The sequence below is a fragment of the Martes martes genome (assembly GCF_963455335.1).
Source record: "Martes martes genome assembly, chromosome: 18".
Classification (NCBI taxonomy): Eukaryota; Metazoa; Chordata; class Mammalia; order Carnivora; family Mustelidae; genus Martes; species Martes martes.
This window is the reverse complement of record NC_137906.1, coordinates 32437992-32459465: the sequence shown is the minus strand read 5'-3', so window position 1 is coordinate 32459465 and position 21474 is coordinate 32437992. Positions and strand designations below refer to the sequence as shown.

The 21474-nt window shown below is 51.3% G+C and overlaps 1 protein-coding gene across 9 annotated transcripts in view; it reads left to right on the top strand.

Annotated features, from left to right (window-relative positions):
* The window catches only part of CLEC16A (C-type lectin domain containing 16A), a 202530-nt gene that overhangs the window by 133303 nt on the left and 47753 nt on the right, over positions 1 to 21474 (top strand). For all 9 annotated transcript variants that reach the window (XR_013968418.1, XR_013968419.1, XM_080830266.1 and 6 more), the window contains exons 19-20: positions 17832 to 17983; positions 20161 to 20365. Coding sequence is in view for 7 of the 9 variants with exons in the window: in XM_080830266.1 (XP_080686392.1) it covers positions 17832 to 17983; positions 20161 to 20365 (357 nt within the window). In the remaining 2 variants the exon portion in view is untranslated. The remainder of the gene's footprint in view (positions 1 to 17831; positions 17984 to 20160; positions 20366 to 21474) is intronic.

The following is a 21474-nucleotide window of genomic DNA, read 5'->3' as shown; positions in this document are numbered from 1 at the left end:
CCTGATTGACAGCCCATGCGGATCTTGCCCTTGTGGAAATGACACAAAGTTTCCTTTGAAAGTTTAGCTAAAAGGGAGGGATGTGATTTAAGGAAAACAGCAAGTAAGTGGAGGAGACGGTGCAACTAGGAAAAATCCTTAGGGGGGTAAAGAAATGAAACACTCTTTTAACAACATTTTCCACGATTGTCTGTGTAACACCCCGTGGTGAGGTTCTGCCAAGGTTGAGTTTCCTTTAATTGGGTGAATTTTCCCCTATTTCAGCCCCCCACCCCACAGCGTGCGCGCACACACACAGCCCCTCTCTCTCTCTCTCTCTCTCTCTCTCTCTCCCTCCCTCCCTCCCTCCCCCACCCTCTTCCCCATCCTCCCTCCTCTTCTCTCCCCCCCAAGTCTTTCCTTCCCCCTCTCCTCCCTTTCTCCCCGTCCTCTTTCTCTCTCCCTCCCTCCCCCTCCTCTCTCTGTCTGAACATCCCTGTAGCTGAATCTCTGTGAGGCCTCCGCATACAGTTCTAGAAGTGGACACACAGGTTCAAAGGCAAGCCCAGCTGGCAGGTTTTCTTTACCCGTTGCCAGGTTGCCCTCCAGGAAGGCCATGGCAGTTGTGATCAGCAGGGGGAGGTAACCAGGAGCTACTTTCCTGATTTACGTTCAGGGCTCTAAGCAGATCACCTCGCGTCACTCACCAGTTCCCTTATCTGAAAGATTTCATCGGTCTTCTCACCCCTGACAGATTTCACATTCTCACTGTGTTCTGGGGGCCTTTGTAAGTGCCTTTTAATATTTCCATTGGGTGTGTTAATCTTTAATTAGAATTTGATGTATCAGAAGTATTTTTAGTTGGCTTAGCTCAATTAGTTTCATTCCCTTCCCTATTATTTTATGTCTTTCTTTACCTGAATCATTAATGGCAGAGAGCACTGACACACAGGACCGAGTTCAGGGCTGTTCTCGTCAACTGCCAAGGACGCTGTGAGCAATCCATCAGACCTAGGATGGCATGACCGTGGCCTCCTCTATTTAACGGCATTTTCTCAGTGAACCTCCCTGCGCCTGAGAAGCTCAATGACTTTCTGGTCCCATTGGACATCTCTTTTGCAAATGACCTGGAACATCTTCCCCTGGGGTCTCGGTGTTTCAGAATAAGATGAGGAAAGGGATTTTGTGTTTTGTTTTGCTTTGACTTAGCAGTGGGCCGCAAGTTCCTTGCATTCTAATAGTGGGAGCATAAACCTCTTCATCAAGGCTGAGCTACCTGTTGGTCAAGTGCAGCCGAGGCCAGTTCCGTCTCCACAGCTGGACCAGGGGGATGGGGAGGGGTGCCAGCCTCCTCAGGCAGGCTGTGGTCTGCAGCTTTGCTGCCAAGTAAATTCCCGGTGCCCAGCTCACACCCCACACTGGTGAAATCCCACTGTCCAGGGTGGGAGATGGTATCAGTGCTTTTAAAAATCCTCAAGTGAGGGGTGCCTGGGTGGCTCAGTCAGTTAAGCATCCGACTCTTGATTTTAGCTCAGGTCATGATCTCAGGGCTGTGAGATTGAGCTCTGTGCTAGGCTCCATCCTGGGTGTGGGGCCTGCTTAAGGTTCTCTCTCTCCCTCTCCCTCTGCCCCTCCTCCCTCTAAAATATAAATAAAAATCCTCGAGTGATTCCATGTGCAACCGAATTTGGGAGCCGCTGTTGTAAGGTTTAACTGAGGCCTCTTCGTGGTGGCTGACAGGATGCTCATTGTCAACCCTCAAAATAAAAGCCAGCTCAGGGCGCTGGTGGAGCGTCAGAAGCCAGATTGTCCTCAGCCTCCTGTCTCTGGAAGGGCCAGGTGAGCCTGCCTGCTGGGAGCCTGTCCTGCTGTGCCCAGGACAGGAAGACCCAGGGACAGTCAGCCTCTTGTTTTCAGTGCCACCAGATGTCTCCATCCTGTCCTGTGTTGCGCGGAGTCCCCTGCTGCTGGGAGAATGGTCAGGCTCCTCAGTAAGGAGAGTAGGCCCGGCTGCAGCTTCTTGGTGAAGAGCCATGAGTGCTGAGCCTTGGTATGACCGTTGTAACCGTGTTGGGGGTCTGATAGGTCTCCCGGGCCTACCCCTGAGTGCAGAGTCCTGAGATCTGCACTGACCCCAGTGTCTGGGGGCCCATGGCTCTCAGTGGCCCTCACCGGGAACAGAACTGGGGCCTCCCTAGATGATGTGTCTTCCTTGCTGCCTCTTCCGTGGGCCCCTCCCAAGTGCTAGGTGTGTGGCAGTACCTTGCAGCTCATTTCCTCCACTGGCCTTTCCTGCCCCCACACTGTGCCCTGGCCCCATGTGGGGGCCAGGACACAGACACCCAGGCTGTGAAGACCCAGAGGCCTCGCTGGAGAGAAACGGGCCAACCAAGGGGGTCCCACCCAGAAGTGAGGCGAAGGGTGTAGTGCTGTTGCCTTATAGTCATCCCTTGTGCTCCAGAGAGCTAGGTGGGCTGTGTCCCTCCCATCAGACCTGCAGGGACCATGGGGCCAGGATGACACGCAGGCTGTAAGGCTCCTACACTGAGTGAGCCGAGAGCCAGGAGTGCATATGGCCAAAGCACCCCGTTCTTTCTAGATCGGGGAGCACCCGCCCCCAGCCCAGGGTCACACTGCCACCTATCACCAAGCTCTCCTGGGACAGGTCATTTTCACACAGAGCTTTTAGCCAGATTCAAAGCGGGGCCGTTTCAACAGCCCCACACAGAGCTCAGGGTTCCTCTTTCTCTTTGGTTTCCACTACCTGCATGTAGCTGTCTCGATTTCAATGGCCAGGAATAACACGAAGATGAAATAAAACTAAAGACCCCATCTGTCCGCTGCACTAGTCCCCACATAGATGCTCGGTAATCCCGAGTGGCTAGCACAACGAATTCTCTTTTATTTTCATCAAAATAGCCACAGGTGGCTGCTGGCCCCGTGCCAGACAGCACAGATGCAGAACATTCCCGTCAGCGCAGAAAATTCTCTGGGGCAGCACTGTCTGGCAGGTGGGGCTCAGGTCAGGAAGCAGGAAAAGCACCAGTTTTGGAAGCTTTCCGAATCCTGGCCCCCATGTTTTTAACCTTGCCGAGCCCTAAGTGCCCTCCTCTGCGATGCTGATGGGAACAGTGCCGATTGCTGGGCACTGACCCCCTCTCTGCGGGTTTGCTCCCCAGGGCCCACAGCTCAGTGCCCTTAGCACCCCTGTTTACAGATGGGGGAGTGGAGGCCCAGAGCCTGGACTGTGTGTAAGCACCCAGCACAGGGCAGGCAGGAGAAACGGTGGGGGGTGTGATCCGTGGGGGGTGAGGGGCACAGATCTGGAGCTGCCCCCGCACCCCTGCCCAGCGTCCCGGCAGACCTCCGCAGCCTGGCCCCTTCCTTCCTCCACTCATGCTTTATCCTGACCAGTGGACAGCCTGCCAGCTTTCACATAAAGAAGGCAGTGCCTGCATTTTCTTTTTCTTCCACTTTTGCCTAACAAATCTGGATCTCTGGCATCCTAATCCTGAGAACATTCTCTGGGCGTCAAACACAAGAAGGCACGGGGTTTTCAGCACCGACCACGCTGTACCAAGGAGGTCGGTGTGCGAGGCTCTCGGCTCCCAGGAGCTGGGCTTTCTCGCCCCCTTCTACCCACCCCCTACCGTCCTGCCAAGATCTCTGTCTCTTTTTAACCTTTCCCTTTCCCTGGTGGCAGAGTTCCTCTGCCAAGAACTTGGCGAAGCAGCCGAAGGCAGTGATGTCCGCACAGCCTCGTCAAAATCAAGCCTGAGCACTTGATTTTGGCATGGCAGCTGTGTCTTAGCACAGACTGGCCGTCAGACGCAGTCTCCTTTGCCTGTCCCGACTCACATAACTGAGTGTAAAGTGTGGCCCGCAGAATCTGTTTGGTACTGTTGGGGGTTGATTTCAAGTGTGTGGAGGCATTTGGACCTGACTCACTCTGGACATTTCCTGCCTGGCGTCCCGGGAGTTGACCTGACTGAAAATCACAGCAGCACCACCTTGGGCAACTCAGGAACCCCGTCAAGGTCCTCTGTGTTCTCGTCTGTGACCCACAGGAAACTAGTCCCTTCTTCCTTGGATTGTCCTGACGGCCCAGCACAGAGCCAGGCACTTACAGAACTGTTCGATAAACTGTAACCGTCATTGTCTGAAATTAGGGTAGGTACGCGTTTGTCAGTGGAACCTTTGAAAAGTCTATTTGCAGGATTTGCAAATGGAACTTTTGAAACCAGTCTCTCTAACTGTAGGATTTGCAAATGAACCTTTGAAAAGAGTTTCTGTACAAGCAGGTTAAGCATTACCTTCCTATCATGTTAGCACAACTCCTACTAATAGATTTATTTTGGTTTTGTGTTGGTGGTCTGTCTGCCTTCACCAGACTGTCAGTTGCATAGGGCAGGGACCTTTTTTTTTTCCGCCCCTGCATCCTTAGTGCCTGGGACTGTGCGTGGCACAAAGCACAGACCAGTAAATAGTTGTCCAATTAATTTTAACAAAACCATGATCGGGAAATATTGTTAATTTTTGTATATCCTTAGTAAGCCCTTTTTTCATGTGTACTCTAAGACCCAGACTGGCTCTTAATTATATACTTCCCATTAAAGACCTGCTTGAAGTTTCAGTAAATAACCACAGGCAAAACCTTTGGTTGCCATGACAACTCTCCTTTAGTTCCCATTTCCTGGATATCTGTTTATACTACTTGGCATGACCTTAATAAACAGCCCTGTTGATGAGCCTGTGGCCTCTGCAGGCTCAGCCTCCACTCCCCACCAGTGCCCACTGCCTTGTTGCACACACCCCAGCCCCACCTAAGGAGGGAACTTCTCAAACTCACCATGTTCTCACCTGTCTCCAATTCGTGTCCTATGCCCTTCCCTCCGCTGACTCCACATCCTTCCGGAATCTGTGTAAGGACCCACTCCCCTTGAATGACTAAAGTAAAATGAATGAATGAAGTTCCCTTCTTTATTTTATTTTTCATGAATTTAATGGCATAGTTCATATTCAAGTTCACTCTTAAAAGACTCAGAAAAATGGTTGAGATTCTCGATTCTTAATTTGGCTTGAAACAGCTTAATAATGTAAATATGTCCATCTGATGGGGTGCGTTGGGTTCTATGGAGTTAGGCTGATAAGACTTGATTTCCCATTAACTGTATCACTTTGAATCATAGGCTTTGGAAATGTTGTTCCAGGGCCAGACGTTTACTGATACTCAGTGTGAGCACTAGAGATTAAAGACGTGTAGCAGGCAATTTGGTGTGTGAAGTATACAGCTTTTGTTTAAGCCCAAAGGTATGGCTTGTCTCCACCAGAGGTCTCCCATATTTTACTTTAATGTTTGAAGTATACTGAATTCCCACAAGCTAATTAAAAATCAGACTGCTATGCCGGTAAGCATTCACTCTGTGAACTAATTTCTGCCAAAGGGCCGTAAATGTGTCCCCTGGTATGAAATTTAGACCTTCTTTCCCATCAGAAAAGAGGCATGTGGTTTAGTCCCAACCTCTTCATTTGAGAGAGGAGGAAACCGAGGGCCCACCCCGAAAAGGTCAGTCGTCTCCGCTGAGGCCCGGCGGCCTCCTAAGTGCCCAGCTGGGATTCTTTTTGCTCCCAGCCCGTGCTTCTCACCAAACCCCGCTTGCTCTTGCGGGGCTGGATTCAGAGCAATTCTCTGATCCCTAAGTGCCCAGCATTATTCTAGTGCTTTCTGAGTGTTGCTTACTTCTCATGGCAGCCCCAAGGGGAAAGTGCTGTTATCACCCCATCTGCCGACTGGGGACCTGAGGACCAGAGCGTGGACAGCAGCGTGCGGAGGTCCCTCACCCGTGCTCTTCACTAGGAGGCTGTGCCTCTCTGGGATGCGAAGAAGAAGCATCCAGAGAAGGGACGGACGTAGAGGGAGGACCCAAGTGATACGCAGGGAAATGGGTGCCATTCCAACCAAAATAATGCAGAGCCTGGAAACCCTAAAGGATTAGTGGAAAACGGGAAGCTAGTCCCAAGCCAGGAAGGGTCAGAAAGTAGAAGAGGAGCCCACAAGCCCTCCAGAGAGGGGCAACAGCTTGATTTGGCCTGAAATGCCTGGCCAATTCTGGGCTTCTTTCAGAATTCAGTTAAAATGTTGCCTCCTACGGGAAGCCCTGACGCCTGAGATGTGTTGGTGTCCCTCTTCTGGCCTTCTGCATGGCCTTTGCCAAATTATATGTAATTGTCACTTGCTTGGTCTCCCCCGCTGAGCAGGAGCTCCCGAGGGACAAGTCTTGCCCATCTCTGGGGCCCCCTTTGTCAAACAGAGGGTCTAGCATGGAGGAAAAGTGCCCCAGAAATGTATGAATGAGACAATGAAGAGGAAGGTGGGTGTAAATGGTTCTATCCACAAAACCATTTTCGTCCTTCCACAACTGGCCTGGTTGGATCTGGGGTCTGGGTTGGATATTACCAAGAGAGAATATTCCCCACCCAAGAAGGACCTTGAAGGTCAAGCTCAGAGCCACTGACCAGAAGAGTTTGCTGAAGTCTAGCCAGCATCTGTGGGTACACGGATGTCCCCCAGATGCCTTCTCTAGCGTTAACAATATACCACCCCCCTCAGGTTTTCATACTTGGGGAAAAGACTCTGGCTCATGTTTTCTGCCAGAAGGACCCTCCCTAGCCTAAGGAGGGACAATCCACTGGGCTGGGAGCTGTACCCTGGTGTACTTTCCTGATGAAGTATCAAGGGAAAGAGATTTGTCCCTATCTTCCAGAACCTTCTTTCCGGCAGGAGGAAGATACACTCATGTAGTGGTTCATAGAGAAAAATCACAGCACTTTCCTGTACCTCATCTCCTGTGGTCCTTACAGGATCCCTATGAAATAATTGGTCAGCCCATTTTCCAGATGAGAAAAACTGAGGCTCAGAAAGTCACCCAGAGCAGGCATGTGTCTCCCTCCTTCATCACTCCACAGGGATATATAACCCAGTGCCTGGTACCTCGTAGCTACCCGCCAAATACTGGGTGAAGAGGCAGGTGGGGGAACAGCAGAAGGAAGGGAAAGGCAGAGCCTTGATTCGAGCCCAGGTCAACCTGACCACATCCTGTGGAGGGGCCCAGAGCAGAGAAATCATGGCAGCTGGGGGAGGGGGGTGCAGGGTGCGGGGCACATGGGCTCCTTCATCAGCTGCCAGGCTGCTGAGTAGCGGGAGGGAGGGAGCCATACCGAAAGTTAGAAGTCAATTCTGTGTTAGTTTATCTTGCCTTGCATGGTGAAGACCTCCGGTATTCAAATCTTTTCTTGGAAATCTCAAGTATTCCATTCGGCTGCCTCAGAGTTAGGTAACTTTATTTACTCATGCTAAACAGGGCCATTTTCAGAGAGGAAATTATGCAATGTGCTATGCAAATGTGGCATTCTGGGGAGAGCGGGTGTAGAGATAAGTGTGGTCACCAAGGCATTATAGAGATCAGATCACTGCGCACCTCTGGTGGCAGCCTGCGTGTCACTTGATAAGACGAGAGGCCATGCTGTACTTGGAATTGCTGCTCACTGGGATTCTGCTTCTGGTAATTACGTGCTCGCCAAGCTGTGCGTCTGTGAACTTTGTTTAGTACAAAGAAGGAACGGGGAGTAAAGCTTTGGCAAGTCCCAAGAAGGTCTTTATGGGGACTGGAGCAGTCACAGGGCTCTGTCCCCGCACATACGTCTAGACAGGAGGGAACAAGAAACAGCAAATTCTCACTCTTTGTTCTCCCAAGAACAAAGTCTCTTGAAATCCTCAAGGGGTGGGGGGAGATGAAGACGTGACGGGTTTTCTTGACCACTTGGTGAAAAGAGGTCACGTTCTTTTACTAGGCATGGCATGTGCTTTTCAAGCAAGAGAAAGGAAGTAGCTATGGAAAACCCCTCTTCTGGAAGCCGATGGAGCTGAGCCCACGCCCAGCACTGTCCCTAGCCCGTGGGCACCTGAGACAGAGGGCTGGCTTCCCTAAGCCATCGGCTTCCCTGTCTGAAAATAGCACCAGTACCTTCCCTCCAGCTGGCCACCGACAGGCACCAAGGCGCTGACCCATCATTGCTCAAACAACTGCCAAACGAACACATGACCCATACCATGGCCTTTACCCACCCAGACCAACAAAGTCAGCACCCACACAGCGTCCTTGCTGGCCCTGGAATGCACAGGGTGGTGTTAAAATTCTGCAAGATTAAGAATCACTAGAGAGAGCACCATAGGTAACCCTCGGCCCAAACTCTTCCTGTTAGCCCCCCGCTGTTCAAATGCGGGAACCCAGTGGGTTTTTGCAGCGAGGAAATCCTGGAGTGAACGCACAGAGTGTGACCTGCAGAAGGACAGAGTGAGTGATCGCATCCCAGGCGCCGTTGTCTGCCCTGCCCCTGGTGTCCTGGGCACTGCTGTGTGCTGCTTTGACTTTTCTGACAACTCTAACAGGTCTGTTCCCCCCACCCGCACCCCACCGCCACCAACATTTTATTTTGAAAGAAGTCAAGCGTACCACCGAGTTGAAAGAATTGTACAGTGACCAGCCTTCTGCTCCGCCTAACACCAGCATTCTCCTGCTCACATCTTCCGTCACTCATTTTATCACGTATCTACTCCATCCATCAACACTTTCTATTCTTTTTTTGATTCATTAGAAAGTCAAGTAAATTGCAAGGCATCAGTTACCCTTCTGAAACACATCCGCTCGCATAGCACAAAATGGAGCTATAAAGTCATTCTGTGGGGTGCCTGGGTGGCTCGGTGGGTTAAGCCTCTGCCTTCGGCTCAGGTCATGATCCCAGGGTCCTGGGATCGAGCCCTGTGTCGGGCTCTCTGCTCAGCAGGGAGCCTGCTTCCTCCTCTCTCTCTGCCTGCCTCTCTGCCTACTTGTGATCTCTATCTATCAAATAAATAAATAAAATCTTTAAAAAAAAATTAATAGTCATTCTGTTACCCCGGCTTACAGATGAGACAAGCGAAGCAAAGTCTCATGCCCAGGGTCAGCACACCTGCAAAGTGGCAGAGGAGCCCATTCTAGGATTTCTAGAAATCCTGGAGCCAGCACGAGGCCCAGTTTCCCTGGGCGACTGGGTTCTAGCACACGTCCTAATATCTGTGTCCCTGATTACTCTTCCCCTTTGCGAATCCAAAGACCAGTCCCAGTACATTTTTTTTCCTCTCCCCTTAGAGGGAGCTCACTCCTATGCCTGGCAGTAGAAATGTGCCAAGACCTACTCTCCATCCAGGAAGCCTCGCACTTTACAACGGCCCCCAAGCTGTGCTGGGAAGGAAAGCTTTAGGGAGCTTCAAAGAAGACAGAGTAATTGATTGCTACTTGGAGCAAATAAACCCATAAGCTGTCCGTGGGTTGATGGAGAAATGGTTACTTAATTTTCTTCAAAGGATTGATCTGCCTGTCAGGAGAAGCAGCCAACCTAATTGAGTGTGCTCATTCGCACCCTAAGTGGGAACAATTGAGTCGCGTTCCTGGTGGGACTAAGGAGCAGCACGGGCTGGGCCTGGAGGGTCCCCCTGGCATGCATCAGGCTCGAGAAGGGCTGGGATTGCTGACAAGATCACTGTCCTTGGATGGATCTGTCCTTGGATGGATCTGTAGAATTACCAGCGCCTGGTTCCTGTCTCCTCAGGACAAGACCCCCTTTTCAAAGCCCTCGGGGTGGCTCCCGAGGAAACCTGTGTGAGCACCTTCCTTTCGCCCCAAGACAGCTATCATTGTCGTTTTGGTAGTGGATGTTGCTGGAGTAGTGACGTTCGGGAAATGGATCGCCCCTTCCCACCGGGCCTCGGATAGACCGTCTCTCGAGGCCGCTGCCTGCCTCTGCCCCCAGACCTCCCCGAGAGCCCCTCAGAGCCCAGCGAGTCATCAGTTGCTTCCCAGTCATGCCTTACTGGCCAGTTACGACCTTTCCCCTCGGTTGCATTCTGTCATTAGGGAGACGTTCAGGGCTGGCTTTCCCTGGAGCCACCATCAAAGCCTTATTCACTGCCCCAGAGTCCCTTCTGTGTCTCACACAGGCCCATTCCCAGAGTGCGGGGCAGCTCCAAAGGGCTGCCATCTGTCTATGAGTCTGGAGGTTCCAGGAGCCCCTGGGCTCGGCCTGCCTTGGTCTGCCTCTTTCCTGCTCCCAGACAGAGCCTGAAGGGAGGCACGGACACCTAGCCTGAATCTTCCCTCTGTACCAGGAAGGGGAACCCTCAGGGATGGAAGAGAAGCAGCTCTTCCCCAAGCTAGAGAAGGGCCTAGGTCTGCTGGAGCCACCAAGTGCCCGGTGCAGGGGAATCTATCAGGGACAGTCCAGGAGCACACGGGCAGCTTTGCAAAGTCAGCCGCCATGAGATCAGAACCCCCGGGGCCGGCCTCTTTCAGATCTCGGGCTGTTTGACTCTCCTCCTGCCAGACCCTGCCGGCATCCCGCGTCCTCAAGAGCCAGCCTGGGTCAGGCGCACCCCCTTCTCAGGGGAGACGAGGCTCAGTCCTCTCTTGGGCGCCGTCCAGACAACTAGACCCCAGGTTACACTCACATTGTTCAGGTCACATGTGCGCTCTGGCTTTCTGTCTCGCCGTGTCCTTAGCAGCCGTGTGCCCTTGGGATGGTACTTGCTGTCCTGTAAGGTGATCCCGCCTCACAGCATCCGGGGAACGTGTCGGGGGGAACTCGGCACCGGGCATAGAGCAGTGCTCCATATAGGTTGTTAGGGTGCCGGCAGCGGTCATAAAACTGGGATCCCTTATCCTAAGCCTCCTTTATCCAAAAAGCCAGCCCCGACAGTCTTCCAGCATGTGGTTGCAGAGAACCAAAGCTTGCTGTGACACCAGATCCCCACTGGACAGAGCTAGCAGCTGCGGGGAGAGTCCATGATCCTGCTGTCTTAGCGAGCTGTGCGAGGGCCCATGGGCTGGTGCGGGTTCTCCCTCCCTAACCCTAAGCACACCTGCTGTTCCCGGAGTAGAAAGCCAGCCCGCACTTGGATGGACAGAGGGAGCAGAACCATGCATTCCAGGCAAAAGCGGTGGCGTGGCTGTCTACGCACAAAGGAATCCTGGTCTCCTATCAGCTGTGAAGTCTGACAATGGGACTGGTATCTAGGAATCCCAGGGTGGCCTGCCCTTCTCAAGGAATCCGGGTTCCCTGCTCCTAAGCCCTTCCTGACCTCCTGTTCACAGCCCCGCCTGGGAGACTCGGTAGTGTTACACAGTTGCTAATCTAAACTCCAGCTGTGGTGGTGGTCCAAGAGTATTGGATTTCAAAGCTCTGGAAATTCAGCTGGCCTAGAAATCCCACTGTAAGGATAAAGACTTCGCTTCTAAATGCATTTGGAGCCACCAACGCCAAGACTTAAATTACGGTATTGGCATCCATATTTTATTATGAAGAGATTATTTAAATACAGCAAAAGTCAATCAGCCCCATTTATCGCTCAGTAATGAGCTATTGCCTGTCAGAAGGAGCCGCGGAGGAAGGCCTCAGCCCTGGGGCTGAAATGACAGTGGTTGGGAAGTCCTCTGTCTCTACACGAGGGGACCAAAAGACATTAGCGTCCCTCCGGCTCTTCAACAGATAACTTTTTCCATGCCTCCTGCTGCCCAGAACCCTCCTGGGGGTACAGCAGTGAAGAGACCGTCGGGCCCTGCCCTCCAGGGCCTTCCGTCTAGGTAGAGAGCTTGCCTCAACCTGGAAGAAAGGGGCAGATGGGATGTTGGGGACTGGCGGGCATTGGGGCACAGTCGGGGGTCAATTGCGCAGATATGGTGGAAAGACATGGGGTGGGTGGGATGACCACAGATGAGGGATCAGGGCAGGGGCCCCTCGGAGAGGCCACGGGCCTGCGTAGCTCACCTACATACGACCCCACAGGAGTTCTGAGAAACACCCAAAAACCATGAATCATTTTCTCCCTCTGAAGAGCCTTGCTCAGTCTAGAGCCTGCATTCAGATAGCACGACTTTGCCCCAGTCACAAGGGCCCTGAGTTAGAGAGTCATGGCTCCAGAAAGTTAGGGTGCTGCCAAGCTCCGGCCACTGCTGGTGAGGGCCACACAGCTTGTGTCTGTGACGCACGCTGGGCACTGCATGTGGCATGGCTCCAGGACTCTCTCCAGTCCACCCAACAGCCCCATCAGGACCCAGGTCCAGTGTCATAAGGGAGGAACTCAGGACCCAGAGAGGGGAGTGGCTTTAGGGTCCCATCATCATTAGGGCCGGAGCTGGAATTTAAACCCAGGCCCCACGGCACCAAGTCCAAGGTGCTTTCCCAAGTCTGCATGTTGTGTCAAGGTGGCTCCTTCATGCTTGTTCCTTCTCTCCTCTTCTCTGTCAACGCCTTAACTTGTTGGAAAATGGCTGCCTTTCCTTTCCCTTCATCCCGGGAAGCGCTGCAGAACCTTTTCTGCATTCCAGACGGCCAGCCCGGAGCTCTTTCTCCAGATTACTCTTCCATGACGTGGTGCAAAGTAGCGCTGGAAGAAGCTAGCATTACAGGTGAACCTGGGTACAGCACTAAAGTACAATGAATCACAACAACGGCTTTTGCAATTCTCAATCACTGAGTAACAGACCAACTCAAAATGTAGTGCCTTAGAACATCTAGAGTGATTCATTTTGCTCACAGATCTCTAACTGGCTCAGTGGGGCTCGGCGGCCTATCTCTGCTCTGTGTGGTTTCAGCTGGGGGCTGGCAAGTTGGGCCTGAGGTCTTGCTTTATCCCTGCATGTGTCTCCATGGCTCCTTGGACTTCGTACGGCATGGTGGGCAGGCTGGTGCCAAGCATTTGGTGACCTTGCCACGGAAGCTATGAAGGATCACATTGATGTGTACTCCGTTGGTCCGGGCAATCACAGAGGCCCACCATGTTCCAGGACCCCAGCACCTGATGGCAAGGGCTCTTCCGCTCACTCATGTCTGGCCGGTTTGGAAATGTGCACGCCTGTGTACCAAGAGGTGCTATTGGAGAGGCCCACCTTCCCACCATGGCCCCGTTCGTGATGATAGTCACCACCTTCCAGATCAGGCAGAGCCGGCTGGCCTACAGCTCAGCCAGGGCCCCAAAGGACCCAAGGCCCTTTGTGCAGGAGTGTGGAAAGAGATTCACTTTTCTCTTGGTTGAATTTTAAGCACACAGATAACACATCCTTTTCCTTTGAAAAATCAGAACATTGCATTTAAACTCTCATGACCTTGACCCCCCCCCCAATCCCACCTCATCCCTTCCAAAAAGGCGATCGCTGCATACCCTGCCAGACATTTTCTTAACTTTCTCTTTTACACCCACATGCAGGAACCCATAGAAACCAGATAGCCTGGTTCTGTGAGGCTTGATTTTACCCAAATTGCATTCTACTCCATGCTTGCTACCGCACGCGTCCTACTGCAACGTGCTTTTTCCACTCCACAGTGTGTTCTTGGGGCTTCACCTGAGTGTTGAAATAGCCAGAGATCTAAGTCGTTCCATGTTCTGGCTGGTTGTACACTCAGCGGACATGTACTTTTCATTTTTCTAAGCTATCCCTTGTTGTGGGAGATTTGGGTCACTGTAGACCCAAATCCTGCTGTCAACATCCTTGTTCATGCCTCTTGGCGCTCATGTTTGTTTTTCTTGGGAACATACGACTTGCCAGGTCATATGGTGTGAAAGTTTCAGTTTAAATAAACAATGGTAACGTGCCCTTCAAAGTGGCTCTGTCAGCTTCTTCTCCCGCTGGCAGTGTTTGAGAATGCCGGCTTCTCCGTGTCCTTTCTTTTTCCCAGTCAATGGGTAGAAGGTTGAGATCTTGTTTAAATTTTTTTCTGGTTTTCTTGTGAGGTTGAACCCCTCGGTGTGTGTTCATTGGCTGTCTCCATTCTCTTGTCTGTGAATGGCCTGTGGGAGTCCTTCACGTTTGCTGCAAGATCTTCTGGCTCTTGGAGATATTTTCCAGTTGTTTCACTGAGTCTGTAAAGTATTTGTTTTATGTAAGTTTCAATTTTGACGTAGTTTCCCCATCTTGTATTTATTTTTTGGTACATGTTGATTCTTTCTTCCTTTTTTTTTTTTTTTTTTTTAAGAGATTTTTATTTATTTATTTGACAGAGAGAGATCAGAGAGGTAGGCAGAGAGAGAGAGAGTGGGAAGCAGGCTCCATGCTGAGCAGAGAGCCCGATGCGGGACTCGATCCCAGGACCCTGAGATCATGACCTGAGCCGAAGGCAGTGGCTTAACCCACTGAGCCACCCAGGTGCCCCTTTCTTCTTTTTTAAAGAAACTCTTCCCTGCCCCTGAGACCACGTGGAGATTGTCCTATATTGTCGTCTGGCGCTTTGCTGTGAATTTTTAAACTGGAATCCTAGGCCCTACCCCTTTGGAAATGAAGTTGGTGGGGGAGGGCCCCAGTGGATTTGGATGGGCAGTGGGATCTGGGCGGCGCCAGTGTGCAGGCCACAGGCCACTCCTGGGAGTCAGGGAGGCTCGTGAGGCTGTCACACACCCTGAGAGTCCTCCCCATGTCCCCACGTCCCTCCCGGTACCTCAGCACTGGCCAGGCTCCTCTGTCTTAGAGCAAAATCCAGGATGCCCGCTTGAAGAGACCAGGCATAGGACTGTTCTATGGGCAGGACTGGGTTCTGTTCAGTAGGTCTTCCTTGGGTCCTCCTCCACCCAAGACACCGTGGCCATCCAGAGATGAGCAGAAGCCCTGTCCCCAGGGCTCTTTTCCATAGCCAGCATGAGAGCAGCCAAGGCCCTAGGTGGGGAGGAGGCCCACAGATGAGCACCCCCCACCCCCCACCCCTGCAAGCATTCCCTGGTCTCCCAGGAGGAAGCCTCCTTTGTTTTTCCCTAAATGCTCCAAAGCTTCTGAAAAGCCAGAGGCTCCCTCACTGCTGAGGTCCTGCTCCCTGGGGACGCTTGCCTTTTAGTTTTCTTATGAAATCCCTGATGGGGGTTTGATGTCTCAATTGCATTTCTGAAAGTTGTTCCCCTTTGGGGTTTTGTCCTTCCTTTTTTGTTCTTAGTGATGGAGGTGGTGGGTCTTTTTTCCCCCCTGGTGCCTTTAAGGTCCCCGGGCTTTAGGAGGGGTTGCCTACCTACAAAGCACATTGACCCCTACACCCATGGCTTGCCTGCTTTCCCTGGTCACACCCTCAGGGGCCCATCTCACATGAAGGGGGAAGAGAAGAAATCCTAGGAGTCCTGCTTAGAGAGGGGAAGGTGAAGGTGGGAGGTGCAGGGGAGGGAAAAAGGAAAGAAAAAGCATCCTTTCTGGTTTTGTTTTCTATTTAAAAAGGTAAGAGGTTGTCCTTGAGGAAAATGTGTTAAGTTCTGAGTAAAGAAAATAAACCACGTGCCCCAGAGAACATGCTGGTAGGAGTGAAGAGGCTGTCTTCACTTCTGAATACAGAGGGCTACCTATCTTCCAGGAGGGCACTCACTGGACATTCTGGATGACATAATTTTTAGAAATCTTTGAAGGTCCGTGGTTGGGAAAGGGAGGAAGATTCCTGCCACGGAATAAGAAGAAAACACCACCCCGAGAGTTAATCCTGCCTGATGCCGGTGTTTGCCAAGGTGCTGCTGGCCATCCTAGGCAGGCAGGCCCCAGGCAGAACACACAGAAGGATGGAACCCTTAAGAGCCCAGAGGGTGTACCAAAAGCCGTCCCCATGAAGCTCCAATCCCAAGCAGATTAGCCTTCAGATTTTTAAACTGAGCTGTATTTGTGGAGGCGGTGTCAAGAGAGGAGAGAGACTTACCTGTCCTCTGTAGATCTAAAGGAAAAGTAAAAATCGGGATGGGGGTGGAGAGTGGTGGAATCCTTGGGGAATACCAGAGCCCAGGTTTGTCATCATCTGTGTTTGGGGCCAGGATTTCTACTCTCTGTGTTGCCTTCCCTCCCCTCCCCCACCCACCCACCACCAATAAATCTAAGTCACATACTTGGTTACAACGCTGTCGATAGACCTCATTGGGGTGACACAGGTGCCCCGCAGCTGGAATGCAGTGATGCACAGCTGTAAATGTGCCAAAGCTCCCAACAGTCCACTTAAAAATGGGTGTATAAATTATGACTCATTCAAGCTGCTTCCCAAAAAAACCCACCTAGCATTCTTCTAATCAGAAAGTCCTCATGTTTCAGTTTTATTTTCTGCACTTGCATTTGCTTTGTAGGGATACTTGTTGTTTTTTTAACATAGCAAAATCACAATGATACAATTTTTTTTAAAGGTTTTATTTATTTATTTGACAGAGAGAGAGAGAGATCACGAGTAGGCAGAGAGGCAGGCAGAGAGGGAGGAAGGAAAGCAGGCTCCCCGCCGAGCAGAGAGCCCGATGCAGGGCTCGATCCCCGGACCCCAAAATCATGACCTGAGCTGAAATTAAGAGTAGGCTGTTTAGCTGACTGAACCACCCAGGTGCCCCTAGAAGATTTTACTTTTTTTTTTTTTTTTAAGATTTCATTTATTTATTTGACAGACAGAGATCACAAGTAGGCAGAGAGGCAGGCAGAGAGAGGAGAAAGCAGGCTCCCTGCGAAGCAGAGAGCCCAGTGCGGTGCTCGATGCCAGGACCCTGGGATCATGACCCAAGCTGAAAGCAGAGGCTTTAACCCACTGAGCCACCCAGGCACCCCTAGAAGATGTTACTTTTAAGTAATCTCTATACCCAGCATGGGGCTCGAAACCCTGAGATCAAGAGTCACATGCTTCACTGACTGAGCCAGCCAGGTGCCCCTGGTTTTTAATAAGTACTTCAAAAGTACGTCTTGAGTACCTTCTCATTTAAAAATAATTTCAAGGAGTACAGTGGTATATGGTACAAACATTACATTCTCCCACTGATACCCCCCCCCCCACATGCAGCCCCACCGTCAGTTCTCACTTCCCTCTCCCTAGGCAACCACTGTTCACGGTTTGGTTAAACATAATTTTTAAGTGGGCATATAAGTTTGCATGTGATGGGGGAAAAATCATAACATTTTCCCCTATTTGGGGACATTTAGGTTGTTTCCTGTTTTGGCTTTTTTTTTTTTTCTTTTCTTTTTTTAAACATTGGGGCAGAGGATTCCATTGGAGCAAATACAAAGCAGGCCATAGATTACATGGTCCTGTGTTCCTCTGGTGATGTCAAAGTCATCAAGGATAGGCACTAAATTAGATATCGAATTAGGGGGTAATTTCCAAGTAAGAGAAGGGGCCCAGAATACAGTAAGGGTTCTATGTTAAATGCTTTACCGATCTGTTCTCTTTTAAAGCACCAAACATCTCAAGAGAAGGGAGATTGTTCCTATGTTACAGATGGAATACTGTGGTTCACGGGGACTTTGCCCGAGATCACACACCATATAGTGCAAAACTCAGCTCTGAGTTGCCAGACACCAGACTGGAGGCTTGATGGTTCTGTAATCAAAACGGGGGGCTCTTGTTTTCCTGTCTCTGCTTAATTTAGGCAAATACCATTGCAACCATCAACCACCATTCGTCTGCATGGAAGCACTGAAATGTTACACGGATTCTCGGTTACTGTTATTTTTAGCTATAGTTTGAGCGCCTTGTGTTTAGTAAACATTGTACTAATTGCTGTATGTACTTCATTCAGTTGTCATCTTGAAAGGGTTGGGCATTATCCCCATTTACCAGATGAGGAATGTAAAACACAGAAAGGTTTAAAAAAAAAAAAAAAGTTGTCCAGTATGACTCAGGGGGTGGCGGGGACTCAGTCCCCATGGTGTGTAACTCCAGACCCAAGCGCTGACCAGACTGTGCTGCCCACCAGACCGCAGGTCCGCCCTCTAGCCTGTCTCCGTCAGGCTGGGCCACCAGACAGCACCTCATTTTGTTCTCCCTCTCCCTCCCCGCAGACAACAGCGACCTGATTGCGTGCACGGTGATCACCAAGGACGGTGGCATGGTCCAGCGCTTCCTGGCTGTCGATATTTACCAGATGAGCCTGGTGGAACCCGACGTATCCAGGCTCGGCTGGGGAGTGGTCAAGTTCGCCGGCCTCCTGCAGGTATGCCGTCCGAGGACTCCGGAAGCTCTTCTTGGTCGGTTCTAAACCAAACTAATTTCCGAGGATACAAGGAATATGTGAACAGACTGTCATTGAAAAAAAAAAGTTGAAATACTGCACAGATAAGGGTCAAGTATTCTTTGACCCAAACCCTCAGTTCTTTAAACTTTCTCCTGCATGGTCGCTATGGTCCTTCCAGAGCTGGTGCTCCCCCAGATGCACATATAAATACAACTACACGTACTGTTTATAAACATGGTGCACACATACTTGAGAGGATGTGTGTGTGTGTGTTTTGTAGTGTCACATGGAACGCATTCTAAACTTTCTTTTTCATTCAATCTATGTCTTAGAGCTAACTGTGTTGGTATATGCAGACTCCCTAGTATTCTTTAAACTGCTGTGTGACCACACAAGGCATAATGACATCGGCCAGCTTTTTTACCTCTACAAACAGTCCACCATGAACGGAACCATCCTTTCTTCTCGAGCAAGGGTTTCCCTCGGTGGCTCTCAAGAAGTTGGGGTGTGCCTGTTTTCACTGTTCGTTAGATGCTGCCAAATCCCTCTCTCAAGTGATTGTCGTCACCGGCAATGCACGAGAGTCCCCTGGCCCTCACTCCCTTTGTAGCAGAGATGAGCTCTAAAATGCCAAAACACCAAGTTGGGACTTGGGTTTTCTTCATGTGTGTCTGTCTGCTGGGTGGCTAATGCTAGCTCGTTGACTGAAGGGAGTGAAGAACCAGGAGTCCGGAAGGCAGCCTTCCAGCTCCGGTCCCCTGTTAGAACCCCCACTCCCTGAGCATCCAGCCGGCTCTCCCCGGCCTGAGGGGTGCCTGGCTGCGAGGCAGCCCATTTCCTTGCCGGGCAGTCTCTGGTCGCGGGCAGGGTCTTGCTCAGGTCTGCCCAACGTCTAGCCCTGCGTGGTGTGACCCACAGGCAACATCCCACTCTCTTAGGGAGCCACCCATGTATTTGAAGATGCTATCGGAACCTCCTCTTTTTCCAGATCTTTCCATATAAAAAATGTCTTTTACAGAGGATGATGTGAGAAACTATATGAAGAATGTTTCATTTAAAAAAAAGACTCCTGTGTAAGAGGCTGTCCGTTAGATGACTTAGTGCTTCTTATTTATCTAGACTTAGGATCAATTTCCTTTAGAATTTAGTGTCAGGAAAGTGTTTTTCTCCCTCGAAGGATTAATACATGTCCTCCGTCAGACAATGAAAGGCACATAAACCTTTCCTTTTGGTTGCCTTCCAGTAGTTACTATTTATTTGTCAGGCACATTACTGTGTGCCAGATTCTCCGCTTTCAATGTGTAACATCTCATCTAATCCCCACCGCAACATTCCAAGGCAGATTTTCTTTCCAAAGAGCCTGTACCAGACTTCATGCCTACAGACGGCAACCATCTCACTTGGGAGCCTTCTTAGCATTTTCCCCAGCTCCCGTAGCACCTCTGCCTTCCGCATCTGCCTCCTGTCTCCTGCCTTCATCTTGTGTCGCCTCAAGCTCTGGTGCGAAGCAGGCTCTTTGCACAGAATCCACTCGGGGGTTTGCAAGGGGATCCGTCCGTAGCGCACTTGCTGTGCGTGAGTTTCCTTCCACACCTTTCAAGTGCAGCTTTCTCTGCATGCCTGCGGAAATGGCCCTCCCAGTCCCTTTCTCGGGGCTAGCGTTTTCCTTTAGGGACCAGAAATTCTTCAGACACACACAAATGGGTGCCAGAGATGCCCCCTTCTTAAGAGAAGCCAGGAAGAAGCTGGTCAGTGGATGGGTGAATAGATCTAAGATAAGGTCAGATGGCCATAGGCATTTTTGGCTTGTTATCTGTTGTTTCTCAGAAGTCAGAACTGCTGGAGTCCAACCATTTGAGTCCCCGTGGCCCCTTGATGAAGCTGGGGTACCCATTTATTCACTAGCTCACTCAGGTCCTCGTGGGTAGGGCCCCAGCCCCTCCACGCAGCACAGGCTCCCTTGCTGTGTCCTCTCCATGCGTCCTGGTCTGGTGTGTGCCCGTCCTTGACTCCGGCTTGGGAGGCTGCTCCTTGAGGGCAAAAACCTAGTTGAATTTGGGGAACCCCTTTCTTGACGAGATGCTGACCCCACAGCTTCCGAGCTGCTGCCCTCCTGCCGAACTTCACGAAGGCCCTTTCTCTGACCCCTTCCGTAGGACATGCAGGTGACGGGCGTGGAGGATGACAGCCGCGCCTTGAACATCACCATCCACAAGCCTGCGTCCAGCCCCCACTCCAAGCCCTTCCCGATCCTCCAGGCCACCTTTGTGTTCTCGGACCACATCCGCTGCATCATCGCTAAGCAGCGCCTGGCCAAGGGCCGCATCCAGGCAAGGCGTATGAAGATGCAGAGGATAGCCGGTGAGTGCTGGCCAGCCCTGGCGGCCGTCCTCGGAGCCCTCGGGCTCTCATGCTGACCCCCAGGAGAGGCCGCCTGGGGTCTAGGAGCTCAATGTGTTCTGGTGAAAGGACAGAGAATCTGCTCAGAATTCCCCATCCCCCAGGTGTCTGATTCCTAGAGAGCTTCTAGGGCTTCATAGAAGAGAAGGGGAATCCTCCCTAACCAAGCAGGAGGCCACGAGCGGCCAGGTGTCCGTGTGGGTGTCCCGCACACAGGAGTCTTCTAGCTTATACTTAAAAACGCTTGGACATTCCCCTTCCGCCTTTGGTCCTTAACCCTTAGGATCAGTAGGGGCTGTTCTGCCCACTGCTCAAAAGAGTAAACTGAGGCTCGGTGACTCCCCCCAAAATCACACAAGCAACTAGTTGGCAGAACCCAAATGCAGAACTTCCGACTCTAGAGCTCGTCTCTTCCCCTTCTTCCTCCAGCTGTCGTGAGAGGCAGCCCTGCGTGGCGAGTGGGGCCACAATGACCCAGCACTAAACTCGGAAGTCGGCGTACGCGTCATAGGCACTGTGGTGAATTTGCAAGGAGGTCTAACGCTGCCCCTTGCAGGAAGGCCCGTGCTTTCTTAGAAATCAGGGCCCTAAAACGAGGGCATTCCATTCATCAGGGCTGAGAGCACGGCATTCCCCGGGGGTAAGGCAGTCTATCAGCTTCTCATATTATAAATAGTCGTCCTCCAGACACCAACGCCTCTCAGTCCAAGCACCGACGGTCATTCTGGTGTGCTCGCCAGGAGGACTTCCAGCCCACTTGGGGAGGAAGGGCGCCTTCTGAAGGGATTGCCGAAAAATAAACATTTGGCGGGCTGGGTCTCTGGACGTCAGGGGTGGGGTTATTGACTGCGCGTGCCCTGCTGGTTTGCCCAGGCCTGCGTCCCAGGCGGTCCCCGTTTCATTTCTCACTTAGCGGAAACTTGGCCTATGAAATCATTACAGAAGCATTTTGTAATGTGCAAAGTGACTTAAATCATTCAGTCCTTTCTCTGAGGATTTATTTTCGGGAGGGTTTTTTTTGATGTTGTTGTTGTCATTGTTGTTAATGTAAAGCAATTTCTCACCGCTGG